The sequence below is a fragment of the Hippocampus comes genome, unplaced genomic scaffold, assembly GCF_001891065.2.
Source record: "Hippocampus comes isolate QL1 unplaced genomic scaffold, H_comes_QL1_v1.1 scaffold125, whole genome shotgun sequence".
Lineage (NCBI taxonomy): Eukaryota > Metazoa > Chordata > Actinopteri > Syngnathiformes > Syngnathidae > Hippocampus > Hippocampus comes.
Window position 1 is genome coordinate 464773 of NW_017805453.1, and position 18839 is coordinate 483611.

Below are 18839 nucleotides of genomic sequence, written 5' to 3' on the forward strand. Positions count from 1 at the left end.
CCAAGCGCCGGGACACTACATGAGGTTGTAGATTCAAATAAATGAACAAAACAATGTCTGCGCTGAAATATGAAAGGCCTTCTGTCCTTGAGTCTTGATGGTCTACATTTTGTCTCGAGACACCGCATTGAGCGTTACTGTGTTCTGTGAGGTTGCAGTGGTTTAAAAAAAGATGCAGCACAACAGCGTCTGTGGTCTGTGTCCCAAACAAATTAATTGAAACCAAACGGAGGGGTGGGGAGGGAGAATACGTGTCCACTCAGAAGGAAAACAATCACCCGTGTGAAGGTTGAAAGTGGCTTGGTGCTATGAACGTAATGTCTACAAGTTCAGAAGGTGGTAAACAGGCTCTCTCGTTGTCCCATTTCTTATTGTCATTGCATACTTGTCTGGAGTCGCATCGCTAAAGTGCCAGAGGAGTGCAGCCGAATGAAGGGCATCACTTCAGAACACTCCTGTGGGCAAGCGATGACAGATGGCCGGAGCAGTGGTGTGGCAGCTGAGAGAGCAGAGAGGAAAGAGCAGGAGAAGACCTCATTTGGAGCCGAGGAGGTGGTGATGGATAAACAAATACATCAGCGGGGCATCAAAATCAATCCTTCTGGCTCACAATCAAGACCTGAAGTAGCACATTATAGATTTAATGAATTACAGCCAAACCCCTCAACTCGAATGAGCAATTTCTGAAACAAATAGGCCTCTTAAGTCGTAAACATACATTGTATGAATGAGAGGTGCAACGATTAATCGATATCGAATCAAACGTCAAATGAATCAATGATTATTATGACAATCGATTAATCGTTTTGAGACCTCGAGTCATAAGTTGGAAGAAAATATTGCCGTCTACTTAAGGTCCTCAATTGTACTAAACGGTAATGAGTATGACTGACAAAACTAAATGTCTATCAAGTGATTGCGTGCATGTTACCTGTGCTCCAAGCTTGGAGAGATAGCGGTTGCGCAAGCCAAAGGCAGACATAGGTGACAATCTCGCCACACCGCCCTCTGTCAGCTGACTGGGCCGCCGTGTGTTCCTACACCACAACACAATTAAGCCTTCCAGCAACTCCACAAACACAACTTCACACACTGCCTGTGGAGAATAAAATACAAATTGACTGCGTTGTTCAGAAAGCTGTTTATTCAATTTTTTTTTTTTTTTTTTTACTTGGTTTCACAAAACCAACCCATGATTGTTCAAGTGGTTTGTAGAGCGTTTCACACTACTACTTGGCTGTAGTGCATCAATCATTTCCACACAGATCAGTCATATTTTTCATTCAGCTCACTACTTGAACTTAGTGAATAAACGGTCCTCAAAAGGACACATTCATAAAACTTCTTAAAAAATACAAAAGACAATTGAGTGGTTATGAATGCAAAAAATATACACGAATCAATCCCCAAAGCCAGTGGGGAGCAGATAACATAATTACATGACGACTAAGACTTCAATTAAAGAGCAATGCCCCTTTAAAGCAGCCACGATTACCATTTTGTAGTGCGTATGATTAAAATCTCAAGTCCCTCTGGTCCCTTGGAGAGAATCCAGGATCCTTATATATATATATATTATATGTATTAAAATGCACTTTAAAATGACTCTCCACAGTATAAGGTCATTACATATCTTGGGTTGTGAGGCTCCTCTCCATCCCAAGACCGAAAAAGCTTTAAAATGTTTACTTCCTTCTTCAACAGAAGCCCCCCCAAAAAACAGCGTTACATCCAGATACTCAGTTGATGGCAGTACTGAGTCACGAGTCCCGCAGTCCTGACCCCACGGCCCACTGACTGACAGCTGAGGGGTGGACGGTACGGCCTTCTGCCTCTGTACGCCCAGGACCGTGTGCAATCCCTCATCATCATCATCTGGAAAAGAGTAATTACAGCATGGGGGCAATTTACTCAGACAGATGGTGGTGGGCAATAATTATAAACTTATTTGACCCACTAAAACGACTCGTGTCACGTTACATGAACAAGCGTCAAGTGCTGAAAGCTTTCTTCCGACATGACTAACATTGTCATGAGTCTAATTGTCTCAGCGACCACTTTTTAAAAAGGGAAATGACTGAAGCATTGTTGATCTCCTATTAACAACATGAATTCATAGTTTAATTTTTCAGTCCATCCTCCGGATCTGACGAAGGTAATTCACAAGAAATTCCATGGGACTTTGTTGTCATTTAAACAAATCTCTTGAATTATTTTATGACCAGAACGCCGGGATTTACTTTCACTATCACAGTAGTTCCATTGGAACAGTGGTTCTTAATCTGGGTTCGATCGAATCCTCGGGGTTCGGTGAATCGGTTTCAGGGGTTCGACGGGTTCTTTGCCATACAATTAAATTAAAATAAATAAATAAATAAACAAACCTACTTATAAATCATGTAAATGTTTTTCCCCCCCACCAGTTTGACTTCAAACAATCATGTCAAACCGTTGTCTTGCTAACTATTACAACATATACAGAAATGTGTTTACCGGGTTTAGTCGCGTGATCTCCCACATATAGCGGATTAGATCTCATTGCACGGGTGAACCTAATAAAGTGGCTGGTGAGGGTAGACATGCCAGGAAAGTAAACAGTCGATTCAGCTCAGGGTAAAGCAATTCTCAGAAGAGCCAAAAATATGCGTGCCACTTGCTTAGATGAGTGGGTTGTTCATTACGTTTCTAAGACGCCTGTGAGTGGGCGGAAAAGCAACAGCAGCGGGTGAAGAGCGGCTGCTACTCACTCAGCTTCTGAAGTAGCTTCTTTCAGGAGTTTGGCTCTGGCTGCAGCTGACCGGTTCAAATCTCCTCCTGGAGGGAGACAAACAGGAGGGAAGTGATTAAGGCCGGGGGATAGAAGAGCGTGCTTCACTACCACGGTTAAGATATTCTCTTACCTCTTAGATAATCCACAAAGTAAAGCATCACCACCGCCACCAGTGCAACTGCAAGACAAGAGAGCACAAATGTGGAAAAGGCTGTCAATCATGAAAAAAAGGTTTTCGGGGCTGAAAAATAGAAAAGCGACTGACTGCAGATGCAGGAACAGAAAAAGACTTGGAGAAATAGGTATCCTTTGGTGTCGAGGATGGCTCCTGCTGCCATGGCGATGAGAGCTAATCCGAGGTTTTGGACAGACTGCATGCTATGGGGAGGAACATTACCATTAAATTAATGAAACACAATCAGCTAGAGTTCATTAGAGGGAAATTAAGTAGATGGGTTCGTACAAGCCATAGGCTGTTCCCAGCTGGTGCTCAGGTACCACGAAGGCCACCATGGGCCAAAGTGCGCATGCCAAGAGGGAGTAGGACAACCCCAGCAGTGACTGGAAGACACACGGATGCGAGATTATACACTGAATGCTGTAAATAATGGTTGAGATGAAATATGTATCATGTTATTGAATAAAACTGCATTTGTTACGGCAGAGAGGGGAGTCAAGATTTTAAAAAATTTAGACTGTTTAAAAAAAATCGAATTTAGTTTCCGTTGGTCCATTACCGCGTGAAAAAACACATTCGCGTCCAAAACATTTCACAGGTTACCATGCCAATCCAGGGGGTCCAGAAGGTAAAGGCCAGCATCATGTGAGAGGCCAGCGTGGTGCACACAGCGCACATCACCCAAATCACATTCCTCCCAGTCTTGTCCACCAAAAAGCCCAAAACGGGAGACGCCGGCGCCGAGATGATGTAAACGATGCTGAGGGATTCAAAAGGGTACATGGAGATGAGTTGAAAAAAAAACAACTGAGGTCATGCGAGTGCCAAAGTGTGCACACCCTGTTATAAAGGGGATCACAAAACCTGCTATATGTACAGGGCTATGTCGACTGTTTATAGACACAGTAAATAGAAAGAAAAATATATATTTTAGGGAGGAAAAACCTGTACAATCAGAAAAAATGCACTTGCAAATGAAATATGGTTCGGTGTAAACATTGTCTAATATGAATTACCTGTTGACAGCTCTCGCTTCAGCAGGGGAAAAGTCAAATTTCTCGATGAAAAAGACCCTGGAGGAAAAAGGAGGCAAGATGACGCCGTTGCTCAGCTTACACTCACTTACAACTTACGCAGCTTTCCCTCTGGCATCCATCATTTTGGCTCCCATTTGTACGACAACTAAACAACGACTTGCTTTGGGAGCACAGTACAGTCGAGTGAAGAAGCTACATCAGTCGCTAAATGATTTGAGAGCGTCTTTCAAGTTGCGACGACATCAATTGATTTGTCTCACCGTCGACCCATTTTCAAAACCATTTTCCGTTTCTGACGCCCACTTCCACCCCTCTGTGGCTTGATAGTCATGCAGCATTCTGCCACAAAAACTTACTGCAGATACGGACATTGTGCAAATCTAACAAGGCCCTCTATTATACTCCCAGAGTGGCCTTCAAACATAAGGACGTCTTGTTTAGGAGTTGAATTCTCTTTCTCATTCATTCAAGGACAATAAATATGTTTTCAGCAGATGCCTACGACGCTCAGTGCTCCCCATAAGAAACTATTATTGTAAATTATCTGCGGCGTTACAGCATCGGTAAACTTAACAACAACTCTAATGAGACATAAAATGGTCTCATTCAAAATTCAGATGCACATTTCCTCAGACAAGCTCACAGCTCTCCTATTAGCAAGAGAAAAGTGGAAATTATAAGAACAACTTTGTGGCAAACAGACTGCACTCCAATTTATTTTTTAGGTTTAAGAATGCAACACTCCCAAAATTCGGATGTGCTCTGTATGTTGCGGACCCGTTCCTCCAAGCTTGTCGCCATCGCGGCAACTTGTTTTTTTTTTTTTTTTTACGTGGACTGGTGCGTACTGATCCGTTTGGAAAAATTTTCCATTCCCAAATACAGAGTTCCCAAATAGAGAGACCATTAATTTGCCGCCCCGTTGACTTTAGACCAATTTCAATACATTTTGGGAGGATAAAACGTATTTATTTATTTATTCATTCATTCATTCATTCATTCATTCATACATTCATACATTCATACATTCATACATACATACATACATACATACATAAAACCGTTTGAAGTGATTCCTGGTTGAGTGAGGGGGTGTAATACTCACTGTCCCAGTCCAATAAAAGGGAAGATGGCCACATAGTAGCTGACACAAATGATGAAGATGATCCACAGGGGCAAGGGGAAGTCTTTCACATCCGTCAGTTGAATTACCTCACCTGACAGTCAAGATACAAACATGCATTGAAGCAGAAACTAATTTTCAAAAAAAGCCATATAATTACATTACAGCAGTTTTTTTTTGTTTTTTTTTTTTAAATACAGCGCGCATTCATTCAAGTCAGAAATATTGTAACTAAAAGCGGACAACGAAATAGCTGCTTATAGTCTGAAGCTTTTGACGCCGGGGGTCAAAGGAGGCATGTACAAGCCAAAGTCAGAATGCTTTACCAGTTTTCCCCTGCTCCTTCTGGAGTATTTTCTCTGCTCTTTTGTCAAGGAATGCCAGGACCAGAGCACAGATTAGCGAGAAAATGCAGGTTACAGCAGCTGAGGAGAGAAAACAGGATTAAACTCAAATATGGGAATGGTTGCAAATATTGATGGACAAGATTTCGGGCTCAATTTCATTTAGATCTTGACAAGAGTTCTGATATTACTTTGCAAGGACTAAGCACACAAAAAATATAGCTCCCACAGAGACAGGAAAGGAATCAAACTTTTTTTTTTTTACTCATGGAGGCAGCAGTTCATCACCAAGCCACTGAAGCACACTTGTCAAATAGTGTGCAGATCTGTCAATGTGGTGCATGCAACAGACATCACGAAACACATTCTCCTACTAAGGGCGGGTAGGACACCCCAGACAAAAATTCTCTGCTCCGCCCTGCCCTGAGGGAGGTATGAGTGTCTTAACTAAAGAGTTTTTTGTCAACACGAACAGTCACTTGGGCTGTTGTTTTGTCTTGCATTACGAGCAAAAATTACATACAAGGGTGTGCTTCAGAACCCCACCGCTAGATGGCAGCAGCAAACTTGACGTTTCGATGAGATTATCATGTATCAAAACAACGTAGCCGATTGTGAACTTGACGGATATCTTAAGATTTACAAGCACCTTGTGATTGATCAAAGAGTTTGTCACTTTAAGTCTTCTATTCCTTTTGTTCTTCAACTTCTCCATTTCATAATTTTGCTGCTGTAAATTGGGAATTTCTCCATTGTGAGACAAATAAAGGTTTTCTTATCTTATAAAGAGTGTCACAAAAGAGAGACACGCACGTGCGCACACACACACACACACACACACACACACACACACACACACACACACACACACACACACACAGGTGTGTGTTTTGAACAAAGAGAGCCTTGTATTTCATTTTGTAGTTCCTTTGTTTGCATAGTCATAAAACACAATATTCTGTGAGATGTGAAAGATCAGTCAGAATGCTCTAAATTTGCTGGCACTCAACGGGTTCCCTTTTTTAGAAATGTCTGAAAAAGGTTTTGAAACAATAGAAATCACATTTTCACCACAATTGCTCAACATAACGTCAACAAACCCAAAGAACAAACCAACAAATTTGACAAAGGAGCCTGAGAAAGTCCTTGACCACTTGTTTCTAAAAGCTGATGGTTTAAAAATAAGTAGAAGTGACGGTTCCTCTCACTGGTGTCATTCACATGACCTGTTGCACTTTCAGTTCTCCTTCTGATCTGTTAGCTGATATTTCGACAAGGGCCCATTGAAGGCTTGGTTAACTCTTGGGATATGAAACCCAAGCCTGAATTTTGTTATTTCGTTACTTACCTATCATGAACGAGCAGCCTAGCGTGGTGTGACCGGGAGCACCAATCAGGAGAGTCACTTTGCTGTACACCCAGCCCATGATGTTCATGTTCACCGTGCTGCCCTGCAGACCACGGGAGTGTATGCATTCACACATTGAGCTGCTTCTGAACATAACTTGAGCGAAAGTAATTTTTTTGGTTTTGTTTTGTTTTACCAAGCGAGCCATGCTCAGCTGAAGACCAAACACCAGGTTGAGCTCCTTCCCTTTAAACCAGTTGACTGCATACGTGTTCTGGGCCACAGCCAGGGACTCCCCTCCAATTCTATCCACAACAACAGAGCATAAAAAAAAAAAAAAATACATTTCATCCACTTGGACAGCAGCTGAACCGCAAATCATAATCACAATCATAGCTCACTTTAAACTCTTAGCCACTCTACAAAAATGTACACATTACATTGAAAGTACATTTTTCCTGGGAGCATTACATGACATTTTACGCGTATTGCATATGCATATAAAAATCATTAGCTCCCCACAAGATTAATAATAATAAACTATAGTTATTCAAAAATGATTTTCCTTCATAGGCTGAGTAGAGTATAATCAAAAAGATATATCTATGTGCGAACAATGCGCATTTTCACAGTATAGGATTGATATATTCAACAAAATTAGCCTTTTAAGGAAAATAATTGCCTGCATTCATCTCTCACTTTGTACCAATTAAAAGCAACCAACCTAAATATGCAGTACTGTATATCCTTCTTAAAAAAAATCTATCCAACAAAGTACCACCTGAAAAAATAATTTGCTCTCCAAAGTACTACCATTATGACTAACAGCAATGTGGTGGGCCTTCGTGTTCATCAAAAACAAAACCGAGGGTTTACGCCAAGTCACTGTAACATTATGCAGAGTTTGAACATTAGACATCAAGATAAACACAAAAAAAGTGTACCTAAACAACAATTCAATAAAAATGTTCACATCAGTTGTTTATTTAAAAAAAAAAATAATAATAAAAATAAAAATAAACTTTTTTGTTTTTTTTTTTTTACATCTTTTCCTTTCGGCTTATCCCATTGGGAGTCGTCACAGTATGTTCTGTGTATATTATTTTCCTTTAAATTGTGTTTTATTTTCAGCCTGGCAAATCTTTATTTCAGTGTAATACACATAAATGATCATTTCCTCACCCAAATATAAAACGTCCAATTTCCATCAACCAAAAACGATTTACCAAAGCTCCAGTAGCAAATATGAGCTGTATGGATGAAAACAACAACACAACATATTAAAATCTCCCCCAAAATATGCCTGAAAATGCAAGCTGGAAAATAATACAAACCTACCTGTCCAATACAAACAAACAGGGAAAAGATGATGGTTCCCAGCCTAATCAGAAAAAAAAAAAGAAAAAAAAACATTTAGTAGTCATGTGGCTGAAAACTCCAACTTATTAAATGCTGATATTACCTGATGCCAAAGACTCTGTCAATGAGGAATCCCCCAAAGAAGCAGAGGATGACATTGGGCCACGAGTACCAGGCATATAGCTGCATGAACTTGGCCGTGTTCAGGTTCAAATCCTTCACAAAACACAAGTCGATTGCTTTATGCATTTTACTTTTCAAGCAAGTTAAATACAAGTCAATTGTAGTGCTGTAATACTAATAGGTTTGGTCAATTAGTTTGAGTTTATTGCTCCGGATATTTAATTTATTTATTTTTAATATAAAACTGCTTTTTTAAGCAGCTTGCGTAGTACTACAAGAATCTTCACTGAAGTACGCTGCCTGCGCCGACAACATGGCTGCGAACAGAAAGGCACGAGCAGTAACTTGGAAAAAAACAGAGTCAGTGTCAGCATGTTTTGGTCCAAGGTTGACCCTTTGGGCCATAAACTGAAAAGGTATGATTGGCCAAAACACGAAACATTATCTCAACTGTTTATTTTTACTTCTCCTTTTGAAAAGACAAACACTACCTACCTATCTATCTATACAGTACATAGTTGTACAGGTTATAGGTCACAATAGGTGGATAAGAATTTAAAAATGATTTGTCTTGCACTCTTTATTTTCATGTCACAAACAGGGGTGTGTAGATCTTCATGAAAAAAGATTACGAGCTGGTCCAGTATTACTCTTCGACAACAGACAAGCAGTATAGACCAGTTGCCATACAGTTTGATAACTCATTTTATGCTAACATCTAAGGCTTAGGTGTCACTTCGATTTTAAGGCGTGATTTATTAGGAATCATGTGCCCATACTGTACGTGTTTCACATTATAAGTCAAGAATTTGGTGCAGGTTAAAAATGAAAGCAAATCGCCAAAGAGAAAAAAAAGGAAAACGCATTTTAAATGTCACTGTCATGTTTTGTCTATCGCGCAGGATAAGGGGGCATTTCAAGTCAGAAAACCTTTTTTGGGGGGGCGGGGGGGGGGGGCATAGAGCTTTTATTTTGAGACCATGGCCAGTCTCAGTGAAACATTTTATTTGAATGGGACTGTGGATTTGCTACTAGATGGACATATTGCTGTGGTTATATTTTAAACATGGTTTACTGGAGGCGTGTGTTTTGTTTTGTTTTTTTTTAATGCGGGAAAATTGCTGCGTTCTTGTCATTTTTTTTTTACATCAAATGGGATCATTTACCTGCAGGACTTCAGTCTGAAGAGAAGCCGGGTTATCATAACAGAAGTAGCTTCCTGAAATAAAATAACCCCACAAGCACACAATTGGAACCTTTCACGCGACACAAGTCTTGGGTGAAGCTGAAGGTTCTATTTCGTAAACAAGAGTTTTTAAATAACGCCGACGCTCCACGTTGGCGCCCTTTCGTGCTTACCGAATCCGAGGAAACACATAAACACCAAGACAACGACCCGGTGCAAGACGTGCGCCGGATCGCAGATGGCGGGCAGCGGTCTGCCGACACGGCCACTCTCCTCTCCGCCGGACAAGGAGTCCTCATCCCCAGCTTCTGCCGCGAGAAGCGGCCGGTCCTCCTCGATGTCCGCCATGTTTGGGATCGACAGAGGAAAGTTGACGGAAGTGAAGAAGAGGCAAGTGACCCGTCACATGACCGGCACATGCACGTCACGTGAATGCACGAGACCGCCAGGAACCCGGAAAAAGCGACACAGGACAATTTATTTAGAATTTAATTCAAGCAAAAGTTATTAATTGTCATATACAAAATTAATTGTCACTTATAAATTTAAAAATATCACATACACACACGCGCACACACGCGCGCGCGCGCGCGCACACACACACACACACACGCACACACACACGCACGCACGCACGCACTCACCAAACTGAGGCTCAGAGGGGATCAAACCTTTCCGTTGCTGGTCCCTCTCTCTGGAATGACATCCCACTGAACACTCGGCAAGGCTCCTCGCTGCCCATCTTTCAAACCCGCCTCAAAACTCACTTGTATTCTTTGGCATTTGACTCAGCATGACCCAAATTATGATCTTAGTTATACTGTTTGGTGCTCTCTACCGTCTTTGATACTGATTTGTTGCTTTGCTTTACTGTTGTATATGTTAGTTACTCCATGTACAGAACTTTGTGTGCAGCGACGGCTGTTTGAAAGTGCTCTATAAATACATTTGAGTTGAGTTGAGACTATCTCATAAGAGGTGGCACGGTGATCCACTGGTAAGCATGTTTGCCTCACAGTGCATGCAGAGGTGCAGAGTTTGATTCAGGCTCCAGCCTTCCCTCATGGAGTTTGCATGTTCTCCCCGGGTAATGTTTTTTTTTTCCCAACATTCCAAAATAGTTGTAATCGTGAGCATGGATGGTTGTTTGTCCATGCGTGCCCTGCAATTTGTTGGCAACCAATTCAGGGTGTCCCACGCCTTCTGCCTGAAGACAGCTGGGATGTGCTCCAGCACAGCGAAAGCGGATTAGAAAATAGATGGATGGATAAATATTTCATAAGGTGAACAATAGAATGAATATTGAAAAATACATTTAAACCACAATAAAAGTCTAAATAAGGCTGAAGTTTAATATTTATGGTTTGGTGGGCCAGTTGCAGTACACCTCCTCATTTTATGGGGCCCACAAGCAAATTATCTACTTTTCTTTTTTATATTTCTTACAAAATGGGTTTGTCCTTTTAATTGTGTCATAAAATCTGCATCGAGTTCTCAACCTTTAACAGCCAGCTTTGTTTTTCATTGGGTGATAATGTGGAATGAGACAATAATGCTTGAAAAGTAGAAATAATACATCTAATCAGTTCGTACGATATCATCCGTTGAGTCAGTTAAACAAGGCAGGCATAAAAATGAGCCGTATCAGGACAGAATGTCTATGTGTGCACCATATTCCATTTTTATTTTGAAGCGACTACCAAGTTCAATTAATTCCCACGAAGAAACCAGCATGAACTGAATCATGTTCGCGTTGTTTTAAATATGACAAGAAAGGAGCCCAGTGGAAATGAATTGTCACTATAAACTTCCTCTTATATTCCATAGGTATCATTTGGACAGATGGAAGGCCATCCGTATTTGACATCTGTAAGGCTTTGCAGTTTATTGAGACATATTATTCATTCCCTTGGCCATGGCTTGCCAATTAACATTTGAACAGCGTTAAACTTGACAACTTTATGACAGCCAAATTGCTTCAACGCATAGTATGATTTGTGTTATCCATGACATATTTCTCGAAACAGATTCTGTTCATGATCTGTGGATGCCTGGACTTCTGGTGTATGCCGGGACCGCCTGTCACCCCTGGCCCTTTGCAGACCACTGACTCTACTTTGAAAACAGCTGTCATGATTGAGTAGATTGGCCCAAAGCTAAGGTAGAGAGGAACAATTGGTTTTGGATTCGAATGCCCATACATAGGTTTGAACTTTTTTATATCATACAACATAGCTAATAATTGGTTCTAATAATCCAGGGCTTCCGGGGACCCTAATTTAAGAACCACTGAACACGGACATTGTGCCATTTGGCTTCAGCCATGCAGGGATACGCAAGCTCAATAAGCAAGCAGCCAGTAACGTGAAAGTGTCAGGCCTCCTGCCACTTCCCTCTACCTGGCTTGACTCTTCCCTGACCCCGACTTGCGTCCGTGCATGCGGTGCCAATCAACACTATCGCAGAGTTGATTTAATTTCCATGAATGTCATTTTGAATTTCTCGTAACTCACCGTCGCGGCTGTCAAGAGAATTTAATCGGCGGGTGACAAACGGCCTTTCTTCTGGCTCCAGTAACTGCGTCACCGCCCGTGGCGAATAGCTCGTTAATTTCCTGACCAAATATCAGCCTCTGCAGTCAAGCCAATACGGGGTGGGATGGAGGAAGATTATAATTCATAATTACATTAATCAAATCTACATGCAGTTGCAGACGTGATTGTCTATCAGATGAATGGTAACATTAATCCTTCCACAAGTAGTTTTTAAATTCACTTAAAATAGTTCAGGGAGAAAGTGGTGCTGGAAAGAAAAAAAGTATAATACTTTCATTGACAATCATGGTAAATATTGATCAGGTTTAACTTTTATCGTTGTTGAACCCCAACCAACCGGGGTAGAAAAATTACTCTTTAACACAATCCACACCAGAGGAGTTTTATTTTAGAGACATTCGGCAATCTGGCATTTGCTGACTTTTGTCTCTAAAGCGAAAAATATTCGGATTAAGCACAATTGTTGGTGTGTGTTTCCCCCACTCTGTGTGAACTGGAAACATAAAAATCATTGGAAAAAAAAACGTAACATGGTGCATTTTTTTCTCAGCAGTAAGCAGTGAGTGTTTGCTTAGCAGGAGCAGTTAGCAGTAAGTGCTGACTAAATTGTTTTTTTTTTTTTTGGGGCGGAGTTTACAGAAGGAGAACTGTCAGTTCAAGGAGATTAGAGATCAGGAAGTTGACAACGACATTGAGTGCGCTTGACATCATGCATCCAATGACTTGGCAAACATTGTGTTGTGTGGCAGGAACAGCGTGGTCATTGTTGCAATGTCATGATCTCCCGCAATAATGTTTGTAGCATCTATTTGTCCATGAAGTTCGTGTCAATTTCAAATATACAATTTGCTGAGCTTTAAAGGAGACATATTTAGTTGTTTTTCCATAAATTAAAATAGCTGTATTGGATGTCTTTCATAAAAAGTGACATACTTTGATCAAAATATTAGAACGTTCAAGAATTACAGCACACTTTTCACTCACTTAAATGCCCTGTTAAAATCAGTCAATTTTGGGGTCTGTCCAGTCTCATGCCAACGAGCCACTGCTCACCCCGCCCCTTTCTGCTCTGGAGTATGAAGTGTGGCTGTGGTACCTGAAGTTGTGATCAACTAATATGTCATTTGATCTCATCCTTATGTGATGCAAATCCGTAGCTAATGCTAATGTGTGCATCCAACAGTTTCTTTTGTTTGTTGACGCGATCGTTGGTTTGTATCATTTGCTTCTCTTCATGGTATTATTTAAATTAGAATGTCTGTGATATCACAAAAAAAGCCAAAATCTGAATGGCTTACTTCATGATAAGCGTCTGAACATGTTGGAAAATTAAGTTGCGCGCACTTGTTACGTGGCACTCCGGAGACCCACATGTCTATACAACCAATGAAAAAGTCAGTTTTGTATAATACTTTCCCTTTACATCAATACTGTCAAATAAATGAACAAACCAATCAGCATCCTTTGTAAAGGCAGCAAGAGGCATGGTTTAGACATCACATAAATTAAACTAAACGCTTGTTAACAATGGTGACCAGGAACAGATAAGCATGGATGGTGACACAGTGGCAGTTTTGTCAGAAGTGGCCGACATATTATGGCTTGACCAATTGCCCTCTTTTTTTTTAAGTTCCCCGCCATTTTCAAAGCAGTTTTTCTCTAATTAACTACAAAATATTAGACATATGTACATATTGGTCATGTTAGATAGGTCCATTGTGTTATTTTGCTGGATCATTTTTCACCACTTTGTTTGGCATTTGCGACATATCCAGCTGTGTGGACGTGGCAGTGGGGGAGTCTCCATGGTGGAGAGGCTTTCTTCTGAGCGTGGCCGTGAGTCGCTTCCGAAACACACTGCACAGGAACACGTAAATGAGCGGGTCAAGACACACATTGGTGGCCGACAGCCACAGCGTGGTCTCTTTGGCAATGAAGAGGCCGTTCTTCGCCCGGCACTGAGTGATGGCATTGCGGGTCTGCGTCAGAGTGTAGGGAACGCGGGCAAAGTGGAAGGGGGCGAAGCAGATAAAGAAGACGGCAACCACCACGAAGACTTTGGCTTTGGTTTTGCGGGTGGCTGCCCCAGAGCTGCTTTTTGAGGCTTTGTATGATTCATACACTTTCTTGCTAATGAATGTGTAGCAGAACACCATCAGGGCCAATGTTCCCCAGAAGATCACCTGCAGGCAAACACAAGGGAAGGGAAAACATGTTACTCCCGTTGATCTTTCTCTATACAGTCGATCCTGTTCAGGATCACATCAGGAATTGAAGTTTTCCGAAAATGACTTTGGGCAAAAGCTGGGATACAACATAGACTGGTCACCATTCAATTACAGGGCAATTATGAATGAGGTTCTGAGTGGGAATTAATCAGTGATGTGAACCACCGCACGATCAATGGCAACATCTGAACAAATGAATAGGAAACTAAAATTCTGTTAGCAGCAAAATCCATAGATGGCTCTCAGAAGGCCCCAATCAAGACCAAATTTCTAGCAAAGGTCAAGAAGATATTACTGTATGTAATTATGGCATTATGTTTGTTTACATCTGTAATTAAGCGCCAGTCTGTCTGTGGAAAATTTACCAGCCCACTGGCAAGAGACAACAAAGTATCATGCTAACGACAAACTTAACTCAGCTTGCTTGTTTAACCATATAGTGAATATTTATCGACATGTTTTGTTGTGCCATACCCTACCCCATTTACCAAATTGTTAGCTACACAGCCTCTGTGTGTTACTAACCTGCATTCTTTTCAACTAGATAGCTAACTAAAGAAGCTTGTGTGAATGTGTTCTTTGGACCATGACCGAAACCATCCTTTGTGTTTTTGTGGAAAGTGACGAGCTAATTTGCTTGCTAAGTACCTAACGTGAAGTGTATCTGGTTAATGCTGATACACTGTCTTCTATAGGTTTAAAGCTAAATAGAGCACTAAAAAGCAAGTTACCGGTAACTAACTGTCCAACTAACAAACTAACTAAAGAAACTTGTTGTAAGGTTAATATTATCATGGTATTGACGAAGACCACATCTCATGGAAGGCACAGAAAGTCAGCCATCTGAGTTTGTGTCTTACTTAACTACTTGGTACATTGGCCAGAAAACCAATCATTATTATCTTTGTAAAGGCAGCATTTTCAAGACATCACAATATGATGGTGTACCTAATGAAGTAATTATTCTTATCATGGATACCTGACAGAAGTAGTTGAATCCTTCATGCCAATTCAAGCCGGCCTGGCTCTTCATCGAGGTACACTTGATGCGTCCGCTAGAGTACTTTGGCGGTTGGTCACTTAGAATCACATTGGGCAGCGCTAAAGACAACATGACCACCCACACAGTGACACTCAGCGCCTGGCCCACCCAGACCCGCTGCAGGGCGCCCTTGCCAAAGGGCCTGACTATCTTCAGGTAGCGGTCCAGACTGATGAGGCCGAGCAAGATGATGCTGATGTACATGGTGATGTAGAAGAGAACGGCTGAGTAACGGCAATGGAAGGCCCGCAGAGGACCCCCACCCACGTCGGCGTCGCTTAAGACCCTCAGGGGGATGGTCAAGGTCATTAACAAATCAGCCACCACCTGTTGTTTAAAAAAAAAAAAAGAATTAAAAAAAAAAATCACGATTTGATTCGTCATATTGTACATACATACAATTCAATTCAATTACAAGTTTATTGCCAAATGTGCTGTATGTGTACAGCACAGATGAAATTTCTTCCCTCTCAACCAGACAACAAGAGGAGCCACTGCGGGTGCGGGTACAAAACTATACATAAATCCAACGATCCAGTCATCCATCCTTTGACCAATTGATCCAAACAACCATCCACCCATCTATCCAACATCACAAGTCAAGTCAGCTTTTATTGTCAAATATGCTCTATGTGTAACATACAGCACAGATGAAATTACGTTCCTCTCTGTGCTGCACAAATCACCCATCTATTTATCGAACCATCCATACAACCACTAATATGCTCAAACATCCACCCATCCAACCATGCATTAATCTATCCAATAATGCCATTAATAATGTTTTTATCATGAAGTACTATATCATATTAAATTCCTTTGAGAGATGATGAGCTTTTTCCTAAAAAGAAAAGATGGACGCTGTGAAAGCCATCCTTCCATTGTCTGAAGCGGAGGGTTACGCTATTGTCAGGTCAGGATTGCAAATGAGAATCTGTTCTCAATTGCCTTACCCAGAAAAAAAATCAAGCCAAGCAGCCAAGACGTTGGACACTATTGATATACTGCTAGTACCAAGCTCGTGTGATGCGTAAAAGCCACTTACCACATTCTTCAGAAAGACCATGAATGTGGACTTGCTGGGGATGCTGAAGAAGATCCATGCTGCCATTGAATTGAGCAGCAGGGCGAGTATGAAGAGGATGCTGTACAGGCCGGGGAACACGACCGAGGTCACGCTGATATCCCGGACACACTTGATGGAGGTATTGGCTAGCGAGTCGTTCATTTTCTTTTTTCTAGAGATGACAAGGTCGGATGACAACAGACAAATGCGGTGTTTACAGTGCTAAGATTGAAAGCGTTCTTTCATCATGCTGAATGGTGAAACAAACAAGGAAGGGCAGAGTGCATAGAAGTGGATGGAATGTAGTTTACAAGGTTCTCAGCTCGTGGTCGTAAACATCTAATTGTTTACAGTTACTCGGTGTATAAACACAGCCATGGGTCATGAACCGTATGCTGCTTCATCATTTCGAGAGACAAAGACAAGTTCCATGATATTCATCACTGTTTGGGGATTGCTCTCAACAAGAGTTGGGCTTTGAAGCAATGATTAGCGTTTCAAACCAGGATTACAGTGTCAAATTAAGCTTTCACACAAGTGTTATTATAGTCTGCTTGCATAAAAAATAATTCCAAATTAAATAATGAATCCATTATTATTAGAGAGAATATAGAATATTTTTCCCATATTGTCAGAAGTTCTTCTTCTGCGTATTCTTTGGGAAAACCTTATAGACCAACTGCCAGGCACTGTGCCAACATATACCGCACAGTCCTTTTAAAAAAAGTTAATTTACTTTTGTGAATTCACATAAATGCATCTAAGAACTTTTTGAACGACAAAGTTACTGAAATGATTCATTCTTACCCGTGTCCTTCTGGGTTATGTGACTGTGCGGCATGGGAAGAAGAATAAGAAGATAAGAAGAATACCAGGCGGTGATGTGAGTAACCAAAAAAAAAAAAAAAAAAAACCCGCAATATTTCAGAAGAAGGAAGTAGTGAAATATCCGATTCTGCTGTCTCTGCTCTCATCTGCAGGAAGTTAGCCAAACAAAGGAAACCCAATTGGGCATATTGGTGTTACTTTATTTCTTCAGTTAAAAAACTCCTGTCTTGAAGAGTGTGCGTATCTGTTTGAGTGTGTTTGTCTCTGGAGCTACTGTCGACTTTGCCAGGCTTCCTGTGAGTGAAAGAAACTTTCCTTGCTCACTTCCTGTCCCGATTGTTCCCTGAGAGGTTGGCGCTCGTGAGTGCCAGTCAATGGACAAACACCGTGTGCCTGTTCCGGGGGACCGCCATCCAAGGAATGGTTGTTCACCCACCATCTTAGCCCACTTTTCTTTTCTCATGAGACGATGAAGTCAAAAGGAGATGCTCAACAAATGCATACCATGCGTCAATATACAATTTGTGTCTTGTTGATTCCGAATGCATCCTGCTGTCGTGATGCTTTTATAGCGTTTGACTCCCTTTTGCAACTTTCTATAAATAAAGCAAGCGTCTTGTGAGAGCATGTCAAGCATAATTTCCTGTGTGACTTTGCTTGTTGGATCAGGACCAGAAACGACAGCAGATGGGAAAAGAACGACTCGTAAAAATGCTGGCGTTGAAAAGCGGCCCCTGGGCGATCGTTTCATTAACTTTGCTACTTGGGCCAGTGGTAAAGCGTGAGGTGCAGCAGCTTGAGAAAAGTGATGAAAAACTTATTTTGCTAAATAACAAATACAGGATGTATCATAATTAAGCTTTTCAGAAACTATAGTTCACCAGAGCTACCAAAAATTGGCTCGACGTAGGGTTTCAAGCTAGTGTTTGAAGCTTCGGGTTAAGAGGGCAAACAACGGCCAGGGTTTCAATCCTGACTTAGGGTCACGTGATTTACCGTTGTCTGCAGTTGATCCAACATTTTTAAGGGTGTAAAATAGCCCAACATTGGCTCGGTCCCTTTTGGGCAAAGCATTGGGTTAGCCTATTTCATCCATTTAGCATTACTTTTAACCCAGCAGTTTTCAGAATGTGTTCCTTTTTAAGATTCGATCAGCTTTGGATGTGATATCAAAATCAGTTTTCAATACAATACAATAGATGCTGATTTATATAGCGCTTTCACAACACTGGCAGCTGTAACAAAGCGCTTAACAAAACAGTTAACATAAAGTAAAATAATAAACACAACACATAACATAAAACACGGACAGTCGTGCAGTCCTAACCACTTTCCCGGGACACGCTTTGTTGTTTGAAGCAGTTCGAGATGAAAGAGGAGAGAATCAAAGTGTCCTTTCACCAGTGGATCAGAGACGTCATGCTCAAAATGTGCACACGTTGGCTACAAGCTAAGTTTCAAAGTCAACAAGCTGTAGCATCCATTGACGAAAAAAGAGATTGGTTCACTTCTCCTGTCCCATGGAAATCCATTTCGATTCCAAGCGGCGACTCTCGGTTCCAAATACGCATCGGCGCTCTGCGCCAACGCTCTTCTCTCCTCATCCTCAACTTCAAGCCATCCATCCAGCCGCACCAACGCCGACTGTCCAA

The 18839-nt window shown here is 41.4% G+C and overlaps 2 protein-coding genes across 3 annotated transcripts; both read right to left on the reverse strand.

Moving 5' to 3' along the window:
* Positions 1 to 112: 112 nt before the first annotated feature.
* On the reverse strand, positions 113 to 9855 carry mfsd1 (major facilitator superfamily domain containing 1). 2 transcript variants are annotated; one of them, XM_019874282.1, is made up of 17 exons: positions 9642 to 9855; positions 9449 to 9501; positions 8263 to 8375; positions 8139 to 8181; positions 7983 to 8050; positions 6997 to 7105; positions 6801 to 6903; positions 5435 to 5533; positions 5091 to 5202; positions 3965 to 4021; positions 3552 to 3708; positions 3234 to 3331; positions 3036 to 3148; positions 2901 to 2948; positions 2748 to 2814; positions 932 to 1037; positions 113 to 499 (listed from the first exon to the last, which is right to left on the reverse strand). In XM_019874282.1, the coding sequence occupies exons 1-17, from the start codon at positions 9814 to 9816 to the stop codon at positions 440 to 442; spliced, it is 1581 nt and encodes a 526-aa protein (XP_019729841.1). In that variant the 5' UTR covers positions 9817 to 9855; the 3' UTR covers positions 113 to 439. The 2 variants fall into 2 exon arrangements, with proteins under 2 accessions (XP_019729841.1, XP_019729840.1); XM_019874281.1 differs by lacking the exons at positions 113 to 499; positions 932 to 1037 and adding an exon at positions 1123 to 1875 and having other exon boundaries at positions 9642 to 9853.
* A 3795-nt stretch (positions 9856 to 13650) lies between these two features.
* p2ry13 (purinergic receptor P2Y13) lies at positions 13651 to 17359 on the reverse strand. Its single transcript, XM_019874347.1, has 4 exons — positions 17167 to 17359; positions 16339 to 16531; positions 15231 to 15620; positions 13651 to 14206 (listed from the first exon to the last, which is right to left on the reverse strand). Exons 1-4 carry the CDS (start codon positions 17331 to 17333, stop codon positions 13745 to 13747), a joined length of 1212 nt encoding a protein of 403 aa, XP_019729906.1. The 5' UTR covers positions 17334 to 17359; the 3' UTR covers positions 13651 to 13744.
* Between the last annotated feature and the right edge of the window lie 1480 nt (positions 17360 to 18839).